Source organism: Rattus rattus, chromosome 13 (genome assembly GCF_011064425.1).
Source record: "Rattus rattus isolate New Zealand chromosome 13, Rrattus_CSIRO_v1, whole genome shotgun sequence".
NCBI classification, from domain to species: Eukaryota; Metazoa; Chordata; class Mammalia; order Rodentia; family Muridae; genus Rattus; species Rattus rattus.
In genome coordinates, this window is record NC_046166.1 from 26632842 (window position 1) to 26652777 (window position 19936).

Genomic DNA, 19936 nt, shown 5'->3' on the forward strand with positions numbered 1-19936 from the left:
GAAAAAAGATAGAATTTTCAACAAATGGTCCTCATTCAACTGGTGGTCAGCATGTAGAAGAATTCAAATTTCAACTGGATATCTCTATGCTCTCCATAATTCAACACAATGTTGAAGTAAGTGTGTTATATGGCTTCCTGTATTTTATGAATCATACACAAGCAATCATTTTCATTTTACTCTGTACTTCATCAGAAATAAAAAGTAAAGCAAAAAGAAAGAAAAATACCATCTACAAAGTATAAGTTGATACTGGGTTTATGCTTGTGTCCTATGTTATTCTTTCTTAGTTTGGTTTTCTTTTTCTTAATGATGGAGATGAACTATTAGTATTCAAAGATAAAAAAGAATACATCTTTCAATGGACAATGATCTTGCTTTCTGCAATTGGCATCACTCAGGTCAACCTTCAAGAGATTCTTTGTGGTTGTTTTTTTTAATAAGGGGAACATAGAAGCAAACAAATATTTCAATGAATTTTTATCAATCTACTGATTGGACAGGTGCTTAGCCATGAATATGGTAACCAACTAAAGTTGCCTCATTAGTCTGGTTTTATGGTACTTTTTATGACCCACATATCATGAAATTACATTCACATTAAAGAGTAACCATCTGGTGTGCATCATTTTATGAAATTGGCCAATAAATCTGCATAGTGCACTATGGTAAAATATATTGATCCATAAACTACAACACTGAACAGCAAATAGACTGTAAACTAAAGCTCCAAGCATCCTTTCAGCATTAAAACTTCCATCTCTAATCTTGCTCCCAAGCAGCAGACACTGGTGTGGCTCCCCAACCGTTGTGGCAAAATGGTTATTACAATTACTCATATGCTATCATGCAGAGATCCTCAGGTTTAGGATACCATTTGCTGGAGGAAGCTAGGAATTCTTATGTGTGGAAAGTCCTCTAGTATATTTAATACTTGAATGAACTTTTTCTCATCTTTGATTTCAGAAAAGAAATATAGAGATTTCATCACTGCTTCATGATCTGAGAGAAATAACTAGCCGTTGAATAATTAAAATCTTGAGAACATTCCCAATCTTAAATGGAACAACCACTTGGTGAAATATAAAAACAGTTCAAAAAAGAAAGGTTATTAATTGCATCTCTCAGTTCAACATACTTGAAAACTATGTGAAGTTATGATGATTGAAAAATACTACTGAGCATGTAGCTCAGTGGTGGGGTGCTTGCCCAGAGTGTGTGAGGTGCAATCCCCAGTGCCACAGCACATGCACACAAGTAATCAAAACTTATATCCATAAAATGTCTCATTTACAAGCTGGAGAGATGGCTCAGTGGGCAAGCAAACCGGCTGCTCTCCCAGAGGTCCTAAGTTCAATTCCTGGCAACCACGCGGCGGCTCACAACCATCTGTAATGAGATCCACTGCCTAATAAATAAGTCTTTAAATTAAAAAAAAGCCTTGCTCACAACCTAAAAAATATACTAGCAAGTGAAAAGAAAATTTCCTTCATCAACATGAGAAAAATTTGTATTATGTCATCATAAGGGTCAGTTAGGACACACACACACACATATGTGTGTGTGTGTGTGTGTGTGTGTGTGTGTGTGTGTGTGTGTGTGTGTGCCATGGTTCCGTGGACCAATATCATACCAAATCATATTACTTGTTGAGCCAAGTCTTTATACCTAGACTAAGTTGTCTCTTAAGCATTTTGGAACTACAGAAATCATTGGCCATTGGGAATAGTAAAGCTTTAATTTCTGCAACTTTCTTCCAAGTCAAATGATTGGAGCCCTCATAGTACAGGAAGAGGTGGTAACTCTCCACAGGAGCGCACATGGGGTTGACCTTGGGAATGTTCCATGTCAGGGCAATGCTTGTGGACCTCAGGACTTGCTTCACTTTCAGCTCAGGCTTTTGGGTAGGAAGTGTGTCTTGGATTTTGTCTGCCATCTCAGGGAGTGGTGCTGGTGGCTCTGGGAGAGGTGGAAGGTGTTCAAATGAACCAAAACCCTCATTTCCATTTTCTGCCACTGGGATTATTTCTTTTGATCTTAAAACAGCTTTCGAAGTTAACTTCATGGTGAAGGATGGGCTTTCTATGCTGTAGTTGGACAGGCCTTCTCTTGTCAAGTCAATAATAAAATCAAGTTTTTTCTCTACAGGCACAACTTCACTCCTGGCATTAGGGGAATTGCTGACATTTCTTGATGTATTTTTTCTAATTTCTGTTGGATCTGATGTAATTGGAGTTGTCAAATTAGGATTTTCCACAGAAATCAACATAACATCATCGTTCCTTTCAGAAACAAACTCAACACAAGCTGATAACAAATTAATCTTTCTACTTTTTTTTGAAGAGTTAAAAGCACATGGTTCACCGAAGACATTCTTTTACTTTGACTTTTAACTGACTTTTGGGTCACACTCAAATTCGCAGAATCTGTAACCTTATAAACTGTATTACTGGGTAATGTGCTTGGTTCCAAAAAATTTCCTTGAGATGATAATACAGTTTTGAGATGACAATACATTTTTGAAGTCTTCTTATGCTCGCTTAGCTTCTACCAAATATTATTTTGCTGTCCAATCAAAAGACATTTTTGGGTGATATGGACCATTTTGTAATATCAAGTGTATTCCTGGGTTTTCTGAAAACCTTACCTAAAAGTCCTCAGTGATTTTGTGTTGTCTACATACTATGTTTTCATATATGAATGTTTTGTTTGCAGTGCCTAACCCTGTGCATTGTAATGTCTATCCTGTGTTGCAGTTGTGAACCCTTTGGGGACAGCCTTCCATGTGTTATAATCGTCTTGGAACTGTGTGTGTTTCTAGTGTGCATTCAGTATGTACTTCGGTGGTGTTTTCATACACACCCATCATGGACCCAGGTTGCCACTGTCTATTTCTATGGTGGCTATGGAATTGCTGCTGTGTCTGAAACCCTCAGGTACAAGCAGCCACTTTTCCCATTCTTGACAATCAGCTAAAAGCAAAACCAACCATTTGCCAAAGGTAGGTGACCCTGGATGAATCTGTGCCACATGTAGTATACAGAAATTCTTTCCTGTTGTTGTCTAATGCAGGCTATTGGTTTGTACCCTTTGTTTTTTGTTTGGCTGGCAATCATTTGAGAGAAATAGCTTGGAGGTTTTGCCTAAACAGTACACTTTGTTAGATCAGGCAATCTGGAACAGCACTTGGAAGGCAAAGGTAGATAGATCTCTTGAGTTCAGGACCAGCTTGCTCTACATAGAAAGTTCCAGTCCAGCCAGAGCTAAATTGTTAAAAAAAAATGGTTTTGTTAGACTTTGTTCTAACTTTTTTATTAGAGCATGATAATGCACAGTGCTTCCTTAAAAAAAAAATCATTCAACCTGCTATTTCAGCCGTAGAGTTCATTTAGATTTGAGGCTTTAATTTGCTGATTCTTAATTTCTCTAAATACCTCCCTTTGCCAGTTTCCTGCTTTCTGTTAGAATTTGAAGATGAAAACACTAAAGGCTCTAATAGAAGAGCCCTATGCATGTCTTGCACTGAAGCGATGTGCAAGCCGTTCAGGAGAGACCTGAGATGCCTGCGTCACTACCCAAAAGAAACAGACTAGATCGCTAGATACTGGGGTGTTAAAAGGCAACACTGCAGCATGGTTTTCAAGTGGGGCACTCATCTGGCATACAGTGGAGTTCTGAGATACGATCAGGAAACGGTTGCACTTGGTATTTGAGACGACTCCATCTTCACAAATAAAGCTGTTACTTTTTAAGGTTAAAAAAAGAGAAATCGTTGGGATTATGCCTGTGTTTTAACTTTATTTATTATTACCTACAGGTTTTTAAATTAGTTCCACCTCAAATTTTGTTTGTTGTTTTTATTTTATTTTATTGGATATTTTCTTTATTTACATTTCAAATGGAATCCCCTTTCCCACTTTCCCCTCTGGAAACGCCCCCATCCCATTATCTCTCCCCTGCTTCTATGAGGGTGCTCTCCCACCCACCTACCCACTCCCTCTTTCCTCCCACGTCTACTGATTCTGAAGCTGTTTCCTGTAGATGGTTTATGAGGTTCTTTTGCAAATATTTCCTCATTTGTATTTTTCCATTTATAGAGCCATATATTTCTTTAATTCTTACCTATGTTGTTTTTGTTCCTCTGAAAAATTACTGAACGAACATCACATAATTCATCCCTACTGTTTTATTTTCTTTGTGCACAAGATCAAACTGGTCTTCTCAACATTCCAGTGTTTAAATGATTTCTATTTACTATTTAGCCAAAATAATATTATGTAAAATTATATTGTCCCTCTACAGACTCCAGTGAAACTGATCATGTTTCCTACAATATTTTATATTCAACATGGCACAGTGCTTAACCATAGTCAGATAATAATTATGTGAAGGAAGGTAGAATGGATGTTACATGTGTGTATCTTCTAAACACATGAATTAATATGCTATAAAACAGCTGTTGCATCCAAAAGAAAATTGTGTTTTCTTCATTTCTCTCCATTCATACTTTTCTGAGGGTCTTTATGCTCATTTCCTAATTGCTACTGATAATGACAACATTTGAATCTGATATTTCCATACCAGATGTCTTTTTGAAGTTCCATAACTCCTATTTTGCTTCTTTGTGGTGGAAACGGCCAAGAATGAAATTAACTTAAGAGCATCAAAAGATAATTAGCTCAGAGACTTCAGTGCAGCTTTATGATAGCTAAGATATTGGCTTGCAATAATAATAAAGATGGAGGGCTTTCTATACTAAAAAGCATTGCTTTTAAATTTGCCTCCCATATATGCAATTCATTGATCCAGTTTTCAGGGGTACCACATAGGTTATTGGACGAGGGTCTGTTGTATCCACACACTGTGACTCGGAGTAAAAACGTTTCCCAGAAAACTAAAAGTGAAATATTTTCACATATTTAAAGGAAAATTTTATTCTTTAATATTTCTTTACAGTTTAGGACTTCTATAGATAGTTTCTTCATTTTAGCCCAGACTATAATAGAGTGAATCTTGCTTTGATTAATTCTACATTTAATGTCTGCATCAGCCAACCTGCAGGAGGACCTGCAGCGAGTCCTATTTAAACCCAGTTCCTTTGCTTGGCACAACATCAAATTATCAGAACAAGTGTCATGACTTCTCAAATTCTAGTTCTCTCACAATTTTTTGTTCCAGAAGCTTAGTAATTATCTGTTTCTTCAGTTAAAAGGATGTAATTAATTGCAAGAGATTAGTTATATATAGAAAATTCTGGCATGTGTTAAAATAGATAAGTTTCAGGTATGAATCGCTTCATAGTCATATATATGAATACATATAATTTTTCAATATACTCTTCTTAATTCATCTAGTAATGTCAGTTTATATATGTCAAATTCATTCTTACATTCTTCATTCTCTTTATTGAATTTTATGGATATGCCATAATTCTTTATCCATTAAAATTGTATTGAAGCATTTTTTTTTTCTGGGACAGTAAAACAATATAGAAATTTTTCATTCTAAAATTATATATTTGGAAGATGAAGCAATGGCTTAGAGGTAAAAAGTACATACTGTTGCCATAGAGGACCCGATTTCAGATCACTGCATGCATGTATTATCTCACCACCACAGCTACAATTCCACATAATCCAATAACTATTAAGGTTTTGGCATTCATGGGAAAACACACACACACACACACACACACACACACAAAGACACATTTACACACACACACACACACACACACACACAAACTCACTCACTCACAATCTATATGTACAGACCATGCTTTCTTTACTCATTTATCAATCAATGGGCACATGGGTTGACTGCATACCAAGCATCCACAAGTAGTAAAACAATAATTACACAAATGCAGCTATTGCCAGCATATTCATTTTAATTTCTCAAAATAAATCCATTCATGGAGCCACTAGATCAAATGGACAGAATTTCTATTACTAGTTTTCAGAAGAATCACCTTGTATTTTGTGTTTTGCATAGTAACTCTAATATACATTCCTACCAACAGTATGTGAAAACTATTCCATTTTTCTATTAATATTTTGACATTTTAAAAAGAATTTCTCAAAAACATATTCCAAAAATATCTATTTTCTAGATCAAAAACTATACTGTTTTACATATAGTATATTAAATAACTTTAAAAAGTATTGTGAATAACATGTAAGTATACATGTATTTTGTGCATGTAGAAACACAATCATCTATACTTGGTTTACAGAGACCAGAGAAGTGGGGGTATTTCCCTCAGTAACTCTCTACTTATTTTTTGAGACAGGATCTCTCATTGAAACTGAAGACCTCTCATTGGCTATAATTTTGGTCACTATTTTGACATGGACACTGGGGTCCTAATTTGAGTTCTCTCAGCTGTGTACTTTAACAACTATCTCTTGTCTCTCTGAGCTTTTTCTAATATCCAAGTCTATCACTAACTACAAAAGGTTGCCTCATGTGTTGATTTCCATTATAAAAACTGTCTTGGAAAGATCATGAATTCAAGGGACATACCTAAACACAATAAAGTCAGCTTAGAGCCAGCCAGGGACCAACATCAAACTAAATGGAGAGAAATGCAAAGCAATGCCACTAAAATTAGGAACATGACAAGGTTGCCCACTCTCTCCCTATTGAGTCACTATAGTACTTGAAGTTTTGCCTAGAGCAATAATATAATTAAACATGATCAAAGGAATATAAATTAGAAAGGAAGAAATCAAAGTATCTTTATTTGCAGATGCTGTGATAGCATACATGTGACTATAAAAATTCCACCAGGTAACTCCCACAGCTTGTAAACATTTTTCAGCAAAATAGCTAGATGCAATATTAACTCAAAAATCATTAGCCTTCCTATATACAAATGTCATATATTCTGAGGAAGAAATCAGGTAAATAACCCCTTTCACAATAGCTTCAAATAATATAAACTATCTTGAGGTAACTCAACTATCTGGAATTGTAGATAAAGGTGGTTGTGAAGTTCTGTATGATTAGAACTTCAGGTCTTTGAAAAAGAAATTAAGATAATATCAGAAGATGGAAGAATCTCTCATGCTCATGGACTTAGAAGATTAATATATTAAAAATAGTCATCCTACAAAAGCAACATATAAGTTCAATGCAATCCTCACCAAAATTTCAATTTAATTTTTACCAGGACTTAAAAAGAAACTATCAGCTTTACATGGAAACTCAATAAAACCAGAATGTCAAAGTCAATCCCAAACAATTAAAAACCTTCTGGAAGTATCATCCTCCCAAATTTCAAATAGCACTATAGTGATACACTAATGAAATCAGCATAGGATTGGCACAAATTAGTCACATTTATCAATAAAATCAAACAGAACACACATAAATTCATGCATCTGAGGATACCTGCTTTTTGATAAGGAATCTAATAATAAACACTGGAGAAAAAAAAGAAAGAGGGAATCTTCACCAAAGGGTGCTGGCCAAGTAGAATGTTTTCATGTACAAGAATGCAAATTGATCCAGACTTATCATCCTGCATGAAACTCATACCCAAATGGATCAAAGCTTCAATGTAAAACCAGATACATGAAGAGTGGGGAAAGACCTTGACCTTGTTGGCAAAGAAAAAGACTTTCTAAGCAGAACCCCATTAGCCTAGGAAGTAAGATCAACAATAAATGGAAACTCATAAGGCTGAAAAGGTTCTCCCAGAAAAAGACATCGTCATTCTGAAAAAGCAGAAGCATGTAAAATGTGAAAAGATTTTTAACAACTACACATTTGATAGAGGACTGATATCCAAAATATATAAAAATTGAAAAGAATAAATTTCAAAAAGAAAAATAATAAAATTAAAAATGGTGTAGAGATCTAAATAGAGAATTCTCAAAAGAGGAAACTCAAATGGCTGAGAAACACAGAAAGAAATGTCAATGTTCTTGACCATCATCAAAATGCAAATCAAAAAGTCTTTGAGATTTCAGTTACATCTATAAGAATAGTTAATATCAACAAAACAAATGACAGCTCATGCTGGGAAGACAGGAGTTAGGGGAATACTCATAGTGAGAGGGCAAACTTATGCAACAAAAATGAAAATTACATTCCTCGGGAAAATGGGAATTGATCTACCTCAAGATCCAGTTATACCACTTTTGAGCATATAGCTAAATGATCTTTTATCCTATCACAGAAAAAGTTGTTCACCCATGTTCATTGTTGTTCTGTTCATAATAACCAGAAAATAGAAACAACTTAGTTGTCCCTCAACAGAGGAATAAATAAAGAAAATATGGCAAGTTTGCACAATGGAGTTTTCCTCAGCCGTTGGTTAAAAAAATCATCCTGAGGGATTTAACCAAGGCCCAGAAAAACAAATAAGGTATGTATTTGCTTATAAGTGGATATTAGTTTATAATGCAAGCAACAATCTGCAGAAACACAGAGGGAGGGTGGTAGGAAGAAAGACAGATTGATCTCCCACAAAAAAATAAATAAAATACACAGTTAAGGATGGAGGGAGAGCTGCAACAAAAAGAAGAAGTAGGAAGGAGAAGACAAGGGGAGGGGAGGGAGGAAATATAGGAAGAGAAAGAAGAAAATTAAGGGTTATTTGAAGACTAGTTTAAAAATCGAATTCTGTCGAAGCTTCATAAAATGTACACATATTTGAAGGAGATCTATACAAAATTGCCAAATAATGAGGGAAACAGAGCCCCAATTACCCATCTCTTGGCAAAAATCTTTCTATATCTGTAATGGGATATATCTAATGGAATTGATGGACAATAGACAAACAAACTAGGCTGTTTCCAGGACGATATGTTGCTCTTGATAAGCTGATGGCAAGGTTCCATTACTGAAAGTAGCATGTACACAATCTACTCAACACAGAAAAGTTGAGCTGGTGCCTACAAAGAGCATTCACCACTATGTTCCAGCATCTTTGGTATAGGAAGGTATTCTGTATGCTACCAAAAGAGAAATGTAAATACTGACCGCAACTATAAACTATTTGATCTACAATGGTGTCCTCCCTAAGGGAAATGGTAGCACAAGCTTGTGGAAGCATCAATCAGTGTCTGATTTGACTTAAAGTCTACCCCATAAGATAGAATCCATACCACACATATCTTGGTGACCAAGAAACTGAGACTAGATAGTCCAGGGATGAGAAAAGCAAACACTATTCTTATTAAATATATATATATATATATACATACATAGTACATACATACATACATACATACATACATATAATAAAATATCTCCTAATGATATTCTTCTATACACACAAAATACCATGCTCAGTCATCAACAAAGAAACTTCCTTTTGCAGCATATGAGAAGAAATAAACAGACCACAGCCAAACATTTTGTAGAGTGAGAGACCTTTAAACAGCCAACTCTAAACGGATCTCTCCATCAAATCCCTCTTTTTCAGGGCTCTAGGTACCTAGTGTTAAAAAAGAAAGAGTCTAAGCCAGAGGGGATGGTGGACATCAGGAAAACAAGTCCCTCTCTCTAAATCTTTATGATCAAAATATTTATGAACTCATAACAACCAAAGCAGCATGCCTATAGATCAACACCAGGTCCTCTCTGTATATTCCATGGCTTCCAGTTTTATGTTTTTATGCCATCTATGAGTATACAGATGAGTAGGTCTCTGGCTCTTTCCCATCTATGTGTTTTGCCCAATTCCAATGTGTTTTTCTTTGCTTTATATACTATATTGCACTATATCTTATTTTATTATTATCCCTTAGGAACCTAATGAGAAAAAATGACAGGGAGTGGATACAGATGGAAAGTGAAGTGGGAGGACCTGGGAGAAGTAGAGGGTGGGAAAACTGTAATCAGGATACATTATGTTAGACATGAAAATCTATTTTCAATAAAAAGAAACATAAAAAAGTATGAAAAGTAAATTTATTAAAAGTATTATTTTTAAAAATCTATGACTATATTCTAGAAAGGTTACAGGGAACCAGAGACAAAACTGATTTAAATAAAAGATTCTTAAAAGGTTTCCATCTTTTTTTTTCATCTATATTAACTTGAGTATCTCTTATTCTCTTATTTACATTTCCATTGTTATTCCCCTTCCCGGTATCCAGGCCAACATCCCCCTAACCCCTCTCCATGCCCTTCTCTATGGGTGTTCCCCTCCCCATCCTCCCCCCATTACCGCCCTCACCATAACAATCACGTTCACTGGGGGTTCAGTCTTGGCAGGACCAAGGTCTTCCCCTTCCACTGGTGCTCTTACTAGGATATCCATTCCTACATATGCAGTTGGAGTCCAGGGTCAGTCCATGTATATAGTCTTTGGGAAGTGGCTTAGTCCCTGGAAGCTCTGGTTGGTTGGCATTATTGCTCATATGGGGTCTCAAGCCCCTTCAAGCTCTTCCAGTCCTTTCTCTGATTCCTTCAATGGGGGTCCTGTTCTCAGTTCAGTGGTTTGCTGCTGGCATTCGCCTATGTATTTGCTGTTTTCTGGCTGTGTCTCCCAGGAGAGATCTATATCCGGTTCCTGTCAGCCTGCACTTCTTTGCTTCATCCATCTTATCTAGTTTGGTGGCTGTATATGTATGGGCCACATGTGGGGCAGGCTCTGAATGGGTGTTCCTTCTGCCTCTGTTCTAAACGTTGCCGTCCTATTCCCTCCCAAGGGTATTCTTGTTCCCCTTTTAAAGAAGGAGTGAAGCATTCGCATTTTGGTCATCCTTCTTGTGTTTCATGTGTTCTGTGCATCTAGGGTAATTAAAGCATTTGGGCTAATAGTCACTTATCAATGAGTGCATACCATGTGTGTATTTCTGTGATTGGGTTACCTCACTCAGGATATTTTTCAGCTCCATCCATTTGCCTATGAATTTCATAAAGTCATTTTTTTGATAGCTGAGTAATATGCCATTGTGTAGATGTACCACATTTTCTGCATCCATTCCTCTGTTGAAGGGCATCTGGGTTCTTTCCAGCTTCTGGCTATTATAAAAAAGGCTGCTATGAACATAGTGTCTTTGTTATATGTTGGGGCATCTTTAGGGTATATGCCCAAGAGAGGAATAGCTGGGTCCTCAGGTAGTTCAAAGTCCAATTTTCTGAGGAACCTCCAGACTGATTTCCAGAATGGTTGTACCAGTCTGCAATCCCACCAACAATGGAGGAGTGTTCATCTTTCTCCACATCCTCACCAGCACTGGCTGTCACCTGAGTTTTGGATCTTAGCCATTCTCACTGGTGTGAGGTGAAATCTCATGGTTGTTTGGATTTGCATTTCCCTTATGACTAAAGATGTTGAACATTTCTTTAGGTGTTTCTCAACCGTTCCGCATTCCTCAGCTGTGAATTCTTTGTTTAGCTCTGAACCCCATTTTTTAATAGGGTTATTTGTCTCCCTGCGGTCCAACTTCTTGAGTTCTTTGTATATTTTGGATATAAGCCCTCTATCTGTTCTAGGATTGGTAAAGATCTTTTCCCAATCTGTTGGTTGCCATTTGGTCCTAACAACAGTGTCCTTTGCCTTACAGAAGCTTTGCAGTTTTATGAGATCCCATTTGTCGATTCTTGATCTTAGAGCATAAGCCATTGGTGTTTTGATCAGGAAATTTTCTGCAGTGCCCATGTGTTCGAGATGCTTACCCACTTTTTCTTCTATTAGTTTGAGTGTATCTGGTTTGATGTGGAGGTCCTTGATCGACTTGGACTTAAGCTTTGTACAGGGTGATAAGCATGGATTGATCTGCATTCTTCTACATACTGACCTTCAGTTGAACCAGCACCATTTGCTGAAAATGCTATCATTTTGCCATTAGATGGTTTGGGCTCCTTGACAAAAATCATTTGGGTTCATTTCTGGGTCTTCAATTCTATTCCACCTGTCTATCTGTCTGTCTTTGTACCAACACCATGTAGTTTTTAATCACAATTCCTCTGTTATACTGCTTCAGTTCAGGGATATTGATTCCCCCAGAAGTCCTTTCACTATTGAGGAGAGTTTTAGCTATCCTGAGTTTTTTGTTATTGCAGATGAATTTGCAAATTGTTCTGTCTAACTCTCTGAAGAATTGGATTGGTATTTTGAAGGGGATTGCATTGAATCTGTAGATCGCTTTTGGTAAAATGGCCATTTTTAATAGGTTAATCCTGCCAATCAATGAGCATGGGAGATCTTTCCATCTTCTGATATCTTCTTCAATTTCTTTCTTCAGAGGCTTGAAGTTCTTTTCATACAGATCTTTCACGTTCTTGCTTAAAGTCGTACTGAGGTATTTTGTATTATTTGGGACTATTATGAAGGGTGTCGTTTCCCTAATTTCTTTCTCAGCTTGTTTCTCTTTTGTGTAGAGGAAAGCTACTGATTTATTTGAGTTAATTTTATACCCAGCCACTTTGCTGAAGGTGATTATCAGGTTTAGTAGTTCTCTGGTAGAACTTTTGGGATCAATTAAATATACTATCATATCATGTGAAATAGTGATATTTTGACTTCTTCTTTTCCAATCTGTATCCCTTTGATCTCTGTTTGTTGTCTGATTGCTCTGGCTAGAACTTCAAGAACTATATTGAATAAGTAAGAAGAGAGTGGGCAGCCTTCTCCAGGTGGATTGCATCAAGTTTCTCTCCATTTAGTTTAATGTTAGCTACTGGTTTGCTGTATATGGCTTTTACTATGTTTAGGTATGGGCCTTAAATTCCTATTCTTTCCAGGACTTTTATCATGAATGGGTGTTGAATTTTGACAAATGCTTTCTCAGCATCTCATGAAATGATCATGTGGTTTTGTTCTTTCAGTTTGTTTATATAATAGATCACGTTGATGGTTTTCTGTATATTAAACCATCCTTGCATGCCTGGAATGAAGCCTGCTTGATCATCGTGGATGATTGTTTTGATTGCTCTTGGATTTGGTTTGCCAGAATTTTTTGAGTATTTTTGCATCCATATTCATAAGGGAAATTGGTCTGAAGTTCTCTTTCTTTGTTAGTTCTTTGTGTGGTTTAGGTATAAGAGTAATTGTGGCTTCATAGAAGGAATTCGGTAGTGCTCCATCTGTTTCAATTTTGTGGAATAGTTTGGATAGTATTGGTATGAGGTCTTCCATGAAGGTCTGATAGAATTCTGCACTGAACCCATCTAGACCTCGGCTCTTTTTGGTTGGGAGAACTTTAATGACTACTTCTAATTCTTTAGGAGTTTTGGGGTTGTTTAAATGGTTTATCGGTTCCTGATTTAACTTCGGTACCTGATATCTATCTAGGAAATTGTCCATTTCCTGCAGATTTTCAAGTTTTGATGAATATAGGCTTTTGTAGTAGGACCTGATGATTTTTTTGAATTTCCTCTGATTCTGTAGTTATGTCTCCGTTTTAATTTCTGATTTTGTTAATTTGGACACACTCTCTGTGTCCTCTCGTTAGTCTGGCTAAGGGTTTATCTATCTTGTTGATTTTCTCAAAGAACCAACTTTTGGTTCTGTTGATTCTTTCTATGGTCCTTTTTGTTTCTACTTGGTTGATTTCGGCTCTGAGTTTGATTATTTCCTGCCTTCTACTCCTCCTGGGTGTATTTGTTTCTTTTTGTTCTAGAGCTTTTAGGTGTGCTGTCAAGCTGAGGATATATGCTTTCTCCTGTTTCTTTCTGCAGGCACTCAGAGCTATGAGTTTTCCTCTTAGCACAGCTTTCATTGTGTCCCACAAGTCCCATATGTTGTACCTTCGTTTTCATTAAATTCTATGATGTCTTTAATTTCTTCCTTTATTTCTTCCTTGAGCAGGTTATCATTGAGTAGAGCACTGTTCAACTTCCATGTATATGTGGGCTTTCTTCCCTTATTGTTTTTGAAGACAAGCTTTAGCCCGTGGTGGTCTGATAGCACGCATGGGATTATTTCTATCTTTCTGTATCTATTGAGGCCTGTTTTATGACCATTTATATGGTCAATTTTGGAGAAATTACCATGAGGTGGTGAGAAGAAGGTATATCCTTTTGTTTTAGTATAGAATGTTCTATAAATATCTGTTAAGTCTATTTGGTTTATGACTTCTCTTAGTCTGTCTATGTCTCTGTTTAATTTCTGTTTCCATGATCTGTCCATTGATGAGGGTGGGTTGTTGAAATCTCCTACTATTATTTTGTGAGGTACAATGTGTGCTTTGAGCTTTAGTAAGGTTTCTTTTATATATGTATATGCCCTTGTATTTGGAGCATAGATATTTAGGATTGAGAGTTCATCTTGGTGGATTTTTCCTTTGATGAGTATGAAGTGTCCTCCCTTATCTTTTTTGATGACTTTTAGTTGAAAATCGATTTTATTTGATATTAGAATGGCTACTCCAGCTTTCTTCTTCAGACCATTTGCTTAGTAATTTGTTTTCCAGCCTTTCACTCTGAGGTAGTGTCTGTCTTTGTCTCTGAGGTTTGTTTCCTGTAGGCAGCAGAATGCAGGGTCCTCATTGAGTATCCATTTTGTTAATCTATGTCTTTTTATTGGGAAGTTGAGTCCATTGATGTTGAGAGATATTTAGGAATAGTGATTCTTGCTTTCTGTTATATTCATATTTGGATATGAGATTATGTTTCTGTGCTTTTCTTCTCTTTGTTTTGTTGCCAAGACGTTTAGTTTCTTGCTTCTTCTAGGGTGTAGCTTGCCTCCGTATGTTTGACTTTGCCATTTATTATCCTTTGTAGAGGTGGATTTGTAGAAAGATATTTTGTAAATTTCGTTTTGCCATGGAATATCTTGGTTTCTCCATCTACGTTAATTGAGAGTTTTGCTGGATACAGTAACCTGGGCTTGAATTTGTGTTCTCTTAGGGTCTGTATGACATCTGTCCATGATCTTCTGGCTTTCATAGTCTCTGGTGAGAAGTCTGGTATGATTCTGATAGGTCTGCCTTTATATATTACTTGACCTTTTTCCCTTACTTCTTTTAATATTCTTTCTTTATTTTGTGCATTTGGTGTTTTGACTATTATGTGACAGGAGGAGTTTCTTTTCTGGTCCAATCTATTTGGAGTTCTGTAGGATTCTTGTATGTTCATGGGCATCTCTTTCTTTAGGTTAGGGAAGTTTTCTTCTATGATTTTTTTGAAGATATTTACTGGTCCTTTGAGCTGGGAGTCTTCACTATCTATTATCCTTAGGTTTGATCTTATCATTGTGTCCTGGATTTCCTGTATGTTTTGGACCAGTAGCTTTTTCTGTTTTACATTATCTTTGACAGTTGTGTCGATGATTTCTATGGAATCTTCTGCTCCTGAAATTCTCTCTTCTATCTCTTGTATTCTGTTTGTGATGCTTGTATCTACAACTCCTTGTCTCTTCCTTTGGTTTTCTATATTCAGGGTTGTCTTCCTTTGTGCTTTCTTGATTGCTTCTATCTCCATTTTTAATTCCTTCACCTGTTTGATTGTGTTTTCCTGGAATTCTTTCAGGGATTTTTGTGATTCCTCTCTATAGGCTTCTACTTTTTATGTTTGTTTTCCTCCGTTTCTCTAAGGGAGTTCTTTATATCTTTCTTGAAGTCCTTCATCATCATGATCAAATGTGATTTTAAATCTAGATCTTGCTCTTCTGGTGTGTTTGGATATTCCGTGTTTGCTTTGGTGGGAGAATTGGGCTCTGATGATGCCATGATGCCATGTAGTCTTGGTTTCTGTTGCTTGGGTTCCTGCACTTGCCTCTTGCCATCGGGTTGTCTCTGGTGTTACCTTCTTCTGATATCTGACCGTCCTATAGGCCTGTGTGTCAGGAGTGCTTTAGACCTGTTTTCCTGTTTTCTTTCAGCCAGTTATGGGAACACAGTGTTCTGCTTTCAGGCGTGTAGTCTTTCCTGTCTACTGGTCTTCAGCTGTTCCTGTATGCCTGTGTCCTGAGTCCACCAGGCAGGTCGCTAAGAGCAGAAAAGTTGGTCTTATCTGTGGTCCTGTGGCTGAAGTGGTTCCCGGAGGGCTGCTTGTGAGCTCTCTGTTAGGGTGGCAACCTGGAGGGCCTGTGCACTTTTCCTCTTTTTCCGGGGCTTCCAGTGCACCGGTGTCCCAGATGGTGTTTGTTGATTTCCTCTGGAGTCAGAAATCTGGGCAGAGTGTAGTCTCTTCTCGCTTCCCAGGCATTTCTGCCCCTCTGAAGGTTTAGCTCTCTCTCTCATGGGATTTGGGTTCAGGGACCTTTTGACTGGGGTCATTCAGGTCCGGGTGGTGTCTGTGATAACAAAAATTAAAAAGTGATAAATAGGGGAGAAGGGGTCTTATCAGAGACATTGAAATCAAAGTATAATAAGATAGTATCTAGGAAAATTTGAACAAATAGAAAATGGTGCTATTGAACCACATCCATAAAACCAAATATTTGTCAATGAACAATCTCTGTTTCAAAGATTTATTTTATTAGCATGTGCTTGAATTTAGATGAGTACATCCTGTGAGTGTAGGCACCTGCAGAGTCCAGAAGAGAGCATTGGATCCTGTCAAACTGGAGTTATAGGCAGTTGCAAGCCACCTAATATGGATACTAGAAACCAAACATAGGTCTTCTAAAAGAATAATGTGTGGTCTTAACTGATAAGCTAACTCCATAACCATTCAATGAAAAATCTTGATAAGACACATGGACAGGGAAAGAAAGCAAATGTATTTTCTCCCTGTGGTGTTTCTAGCTAGAACTATAGAACATGTGCTGTACAGAGAAAGTCATCTAATTGGTCTTAGAGTCATAATTATCACAAATGAGGATCAATAATGAATGCTAAATCATCAATTAAATGCTAAATTGGGTGGGAACAAACAGAACAACCAGAACTTTTACGTTAAGAACAAAATGTTCTCATTTGAAAGATGGTGAGGCACCATCTTTAAAAAGTCGTTAAAGTTGTGTGGGGATAGCTCAGTTGATGAAACATTTGCCTTCTGAGCAACAAAACCTATCAGTCTGCAGAACACATATTCACATCCCCAGGCTTATGTCATCTATTTGTAATCCCACCTCTAAGAAGGAAAGGATAGGAGAACTCACTGAGCAGTAAGACAGCTTAACAGTCAACACAGCTTAACAGGGAAGTTCCAGGTCAGGAGAGTTATTGCCTCAAAGGAGACAACATTCCTAAGGGTAACACATGGTGTTGTCCTTTGGTTCACACGCACACACAAACACACACACACACACACACACACACACACACACAATGAGTGGGTAGCTAATTGCCTTTTATTGTTGTCATTTCTAGATCACCTTCATGGAAAGAACTAGAGAAATACATGTCTATATACATATCTACACAAGAAACTGGAGAGAGACAGTGATAGAGACAGACAGAAAGACAGAGATAGGGAGGTAGACAGGCAGAGACAAAGATCACCAACCTTAACTTAATCATTCATTACCAATAACAATTGATTTAATGAGAAGACCATACTACATTTGTAATTCTACCCAAAATGGATGACTTGCAGAAGTGGTATCAAAAGTTGTAAAATAACCCTTCTGTGATATCACACCATCAATGATAAAGAAAGCCTATAGAAATGCTCTGGGTTGAAGGAGGTAAAGAGATACAAGTACAGGAAATAAAGGCTTAAGGCCCAATGAGCCAGTGCTCTTGGGACAATTGTCAAATGCCAAATGTGAGCGATACAGTACACTCTTCTTCCTCATTTTGATAACTGTACTACTGTGGTTATTAAATGTAGTAACTTCAGAAAGGAAAGGTAAGTATAACGTCTAAATAGCACTTCAACGCAATTTGATGTCTGAAAATCATGAAAACGATACCATGATGTAAACACCAATGAGATGCACCACCTGTAATGGAACAAAATAGTAATTAAATGGCTCTTCCTAGTCAGATTAATATATAAAATGGTAGTGATACAGTCAAAAATGAAACTTTACTTATTTCTTTTCACACCACAAAAACATGACTGATCCAGTCAGTTCATTTATGTAAGTGTCAAGTGTAGAGTGGAATTCTGTGCCCTCTGGCACCTCTTTTTTATGCACACCTTTAAAGTAAAGGGGTTTCATTCTGGCCATTCGTTTCTGGTAGGTGAGGACATATGGACTTCTGGTGTTGTTATTCTGATCACTTTTAGAGTGTTAGTGAAAGAAAACTAGAGGTATTTCTAGATGAATGTCATCCTCCTATAACTCAGAGATAATTTTCCTTAAAGCTACTCAACCCAAGCTACTCACATTTCAGGCCCTAAGAGATTTAATACAAGCAAATGGGAGAACAGCACTGAATTATTAAAAACTTAAAGACCGTAACATTCCAGCATGGACATTGGCCTCCTTACCTTGGCAGCCTATGGTCTCTATTGCTCTCCCACTGGATGACCTTTGAGGAGGCGGTGATCTTTAAGTCCTCTTGTTCTGCTTCATATTCTGCTCTGTATTTGGCACATAAAATCATCTGAAATAATCATCACCCATGAATGTCAGTGGTACTGCGACATTCTCTTTATACACTTGGTTTGTGTCATAGAAGAGACAGAGTTTGGACATTTCACTAAAGCATGAAAGATGTTCATATTAAATGCGGATTAAACTTCTCCAATGTATCTACAGAAAGCTTGCTTTCAGGAAAAACTATGGAGTCAGAATTGAAAAATGCTTTTAAAGACATTGTAGAAAAATTTACATCCAACATGTTTATAAGAATGATAGTTCCTCCAGACAAGATGAGTAAAATTTCAATTTGCACTTCTGAGGATGTGTTAGTCTGAAATTATTTCAAGTTACAAAGGTTGGGGGACAGTTAGTTATAAGGTGGCATTCAAATTTCTCAAAGTAACAATCTCATGAAGAAAGTAATTCTTTAAGAGAACACAATCAAAAGCAAAACAGAAGACCCGGCCTCTGAGCCCCTAAGTTTATTGAGAAAGTGTGCATTTAAGCTTCAACGTTTCAAGGCTGCATTTTAAATGACTATAATTTTAATCAATGATAAGGTTTTGAATCTATTATGTGTTTTTCTCAATTCATTCTTTTATATTACAAAAAAATCTAAAAGGGAAACCAATTCGCGGCAGGATAATCATAAAAAATTAGCTTTGGGAACAATGAAATGAATAAAAATTATTTTAATATTCTGATCCACTTTATCTCATTCTGAATCATAAAAGAAAGTAATGTTCTCAGTTTAAATTGAATAGACTCTCTAGAGACACCTGATCACATTCCCATAGCTTTGTTTTGGTGAGGACAAAGACTAGAAATTAAGAATAATGTGTGTGGTTCACAGTAAGGAGAGGTCCTGTTCACCATTAATTAAGCAAGCATTTGGTGTCACCCTACTTGAAAAGTTCCAGGGAAAATAGGAAAGAACAGGGAAGTAAATTGTGTTCTCACAAAGTTTATTACATGATTAGTGTTGTTGATTAAGCTCACATGATACATGTGAATACAAGTACAAAGGGACACGATGCAAGGCGTGATAAGCTCACACAAGAGCTGGAGTTTGAAAGACCCAGGCATTTGGCAAGTATCTCTCATTCTGTCTTAACTACTAATGAGCTGGAGAGGTTATGTACACTGCCCTGTATTTCATCAATCAGATGATGAAGGAAGACTTCTCTTTATTGTTCCTTCTGTGAGGATTGCACACCTTGCTATAGTTGAAAAATAATACTCCATTCTTTTTGTAGGTGTCAATTTCAGGTTTAGGGGGTCCTCACGCTTATTTGAGAGAATGCATTAAGGAACCACTCACATAGTATCTGCCAAATATTTTAAATTCTACACATGTTCTTAGAATGTGAAATTTCTTTAAAATAATATAAAACTTTATAAAAGTACCAAAGTTTTAAAAATAATAAGGCACATTTAACAGTAATCAAATTATACATCAACAATTCTTTCCTTGACAGTTAGAAGCAACATAGGATTTCTGAGGTTTGTGGGTCCATACTCTCAAAACTCATATTAGAATTGTGTTCACAG

The 19936-nt window shown here is 36.8% G+C and overlaps 1 protein-coding gene across 1 annotated transcript in view; it reads right to left on the reverse strand.

Moving 5' to 3' along the window:
- Window positions 1-1642: 1642 nt before the first annotated feature.
- Window positions 1643-19936, reverse strand: part of LOC116914990 (activating transcription factor 7-interacting protein 2-like) — a 97595-nt gene continuing 79301 nt past the window's right edge. Inside the window, 4 exon segments of the mRNA XM_032919397.1 lie at window positions 1643-2352; window positions 2355-2508; window positions 2511-2529; window positions 18292-18407. Coding sequence (XP_032775288.1) covers window positions 1643-2352; window positions 2355-2508; window positions 2511-2529; window positions 18292-18407 — 999 coding nt within the window.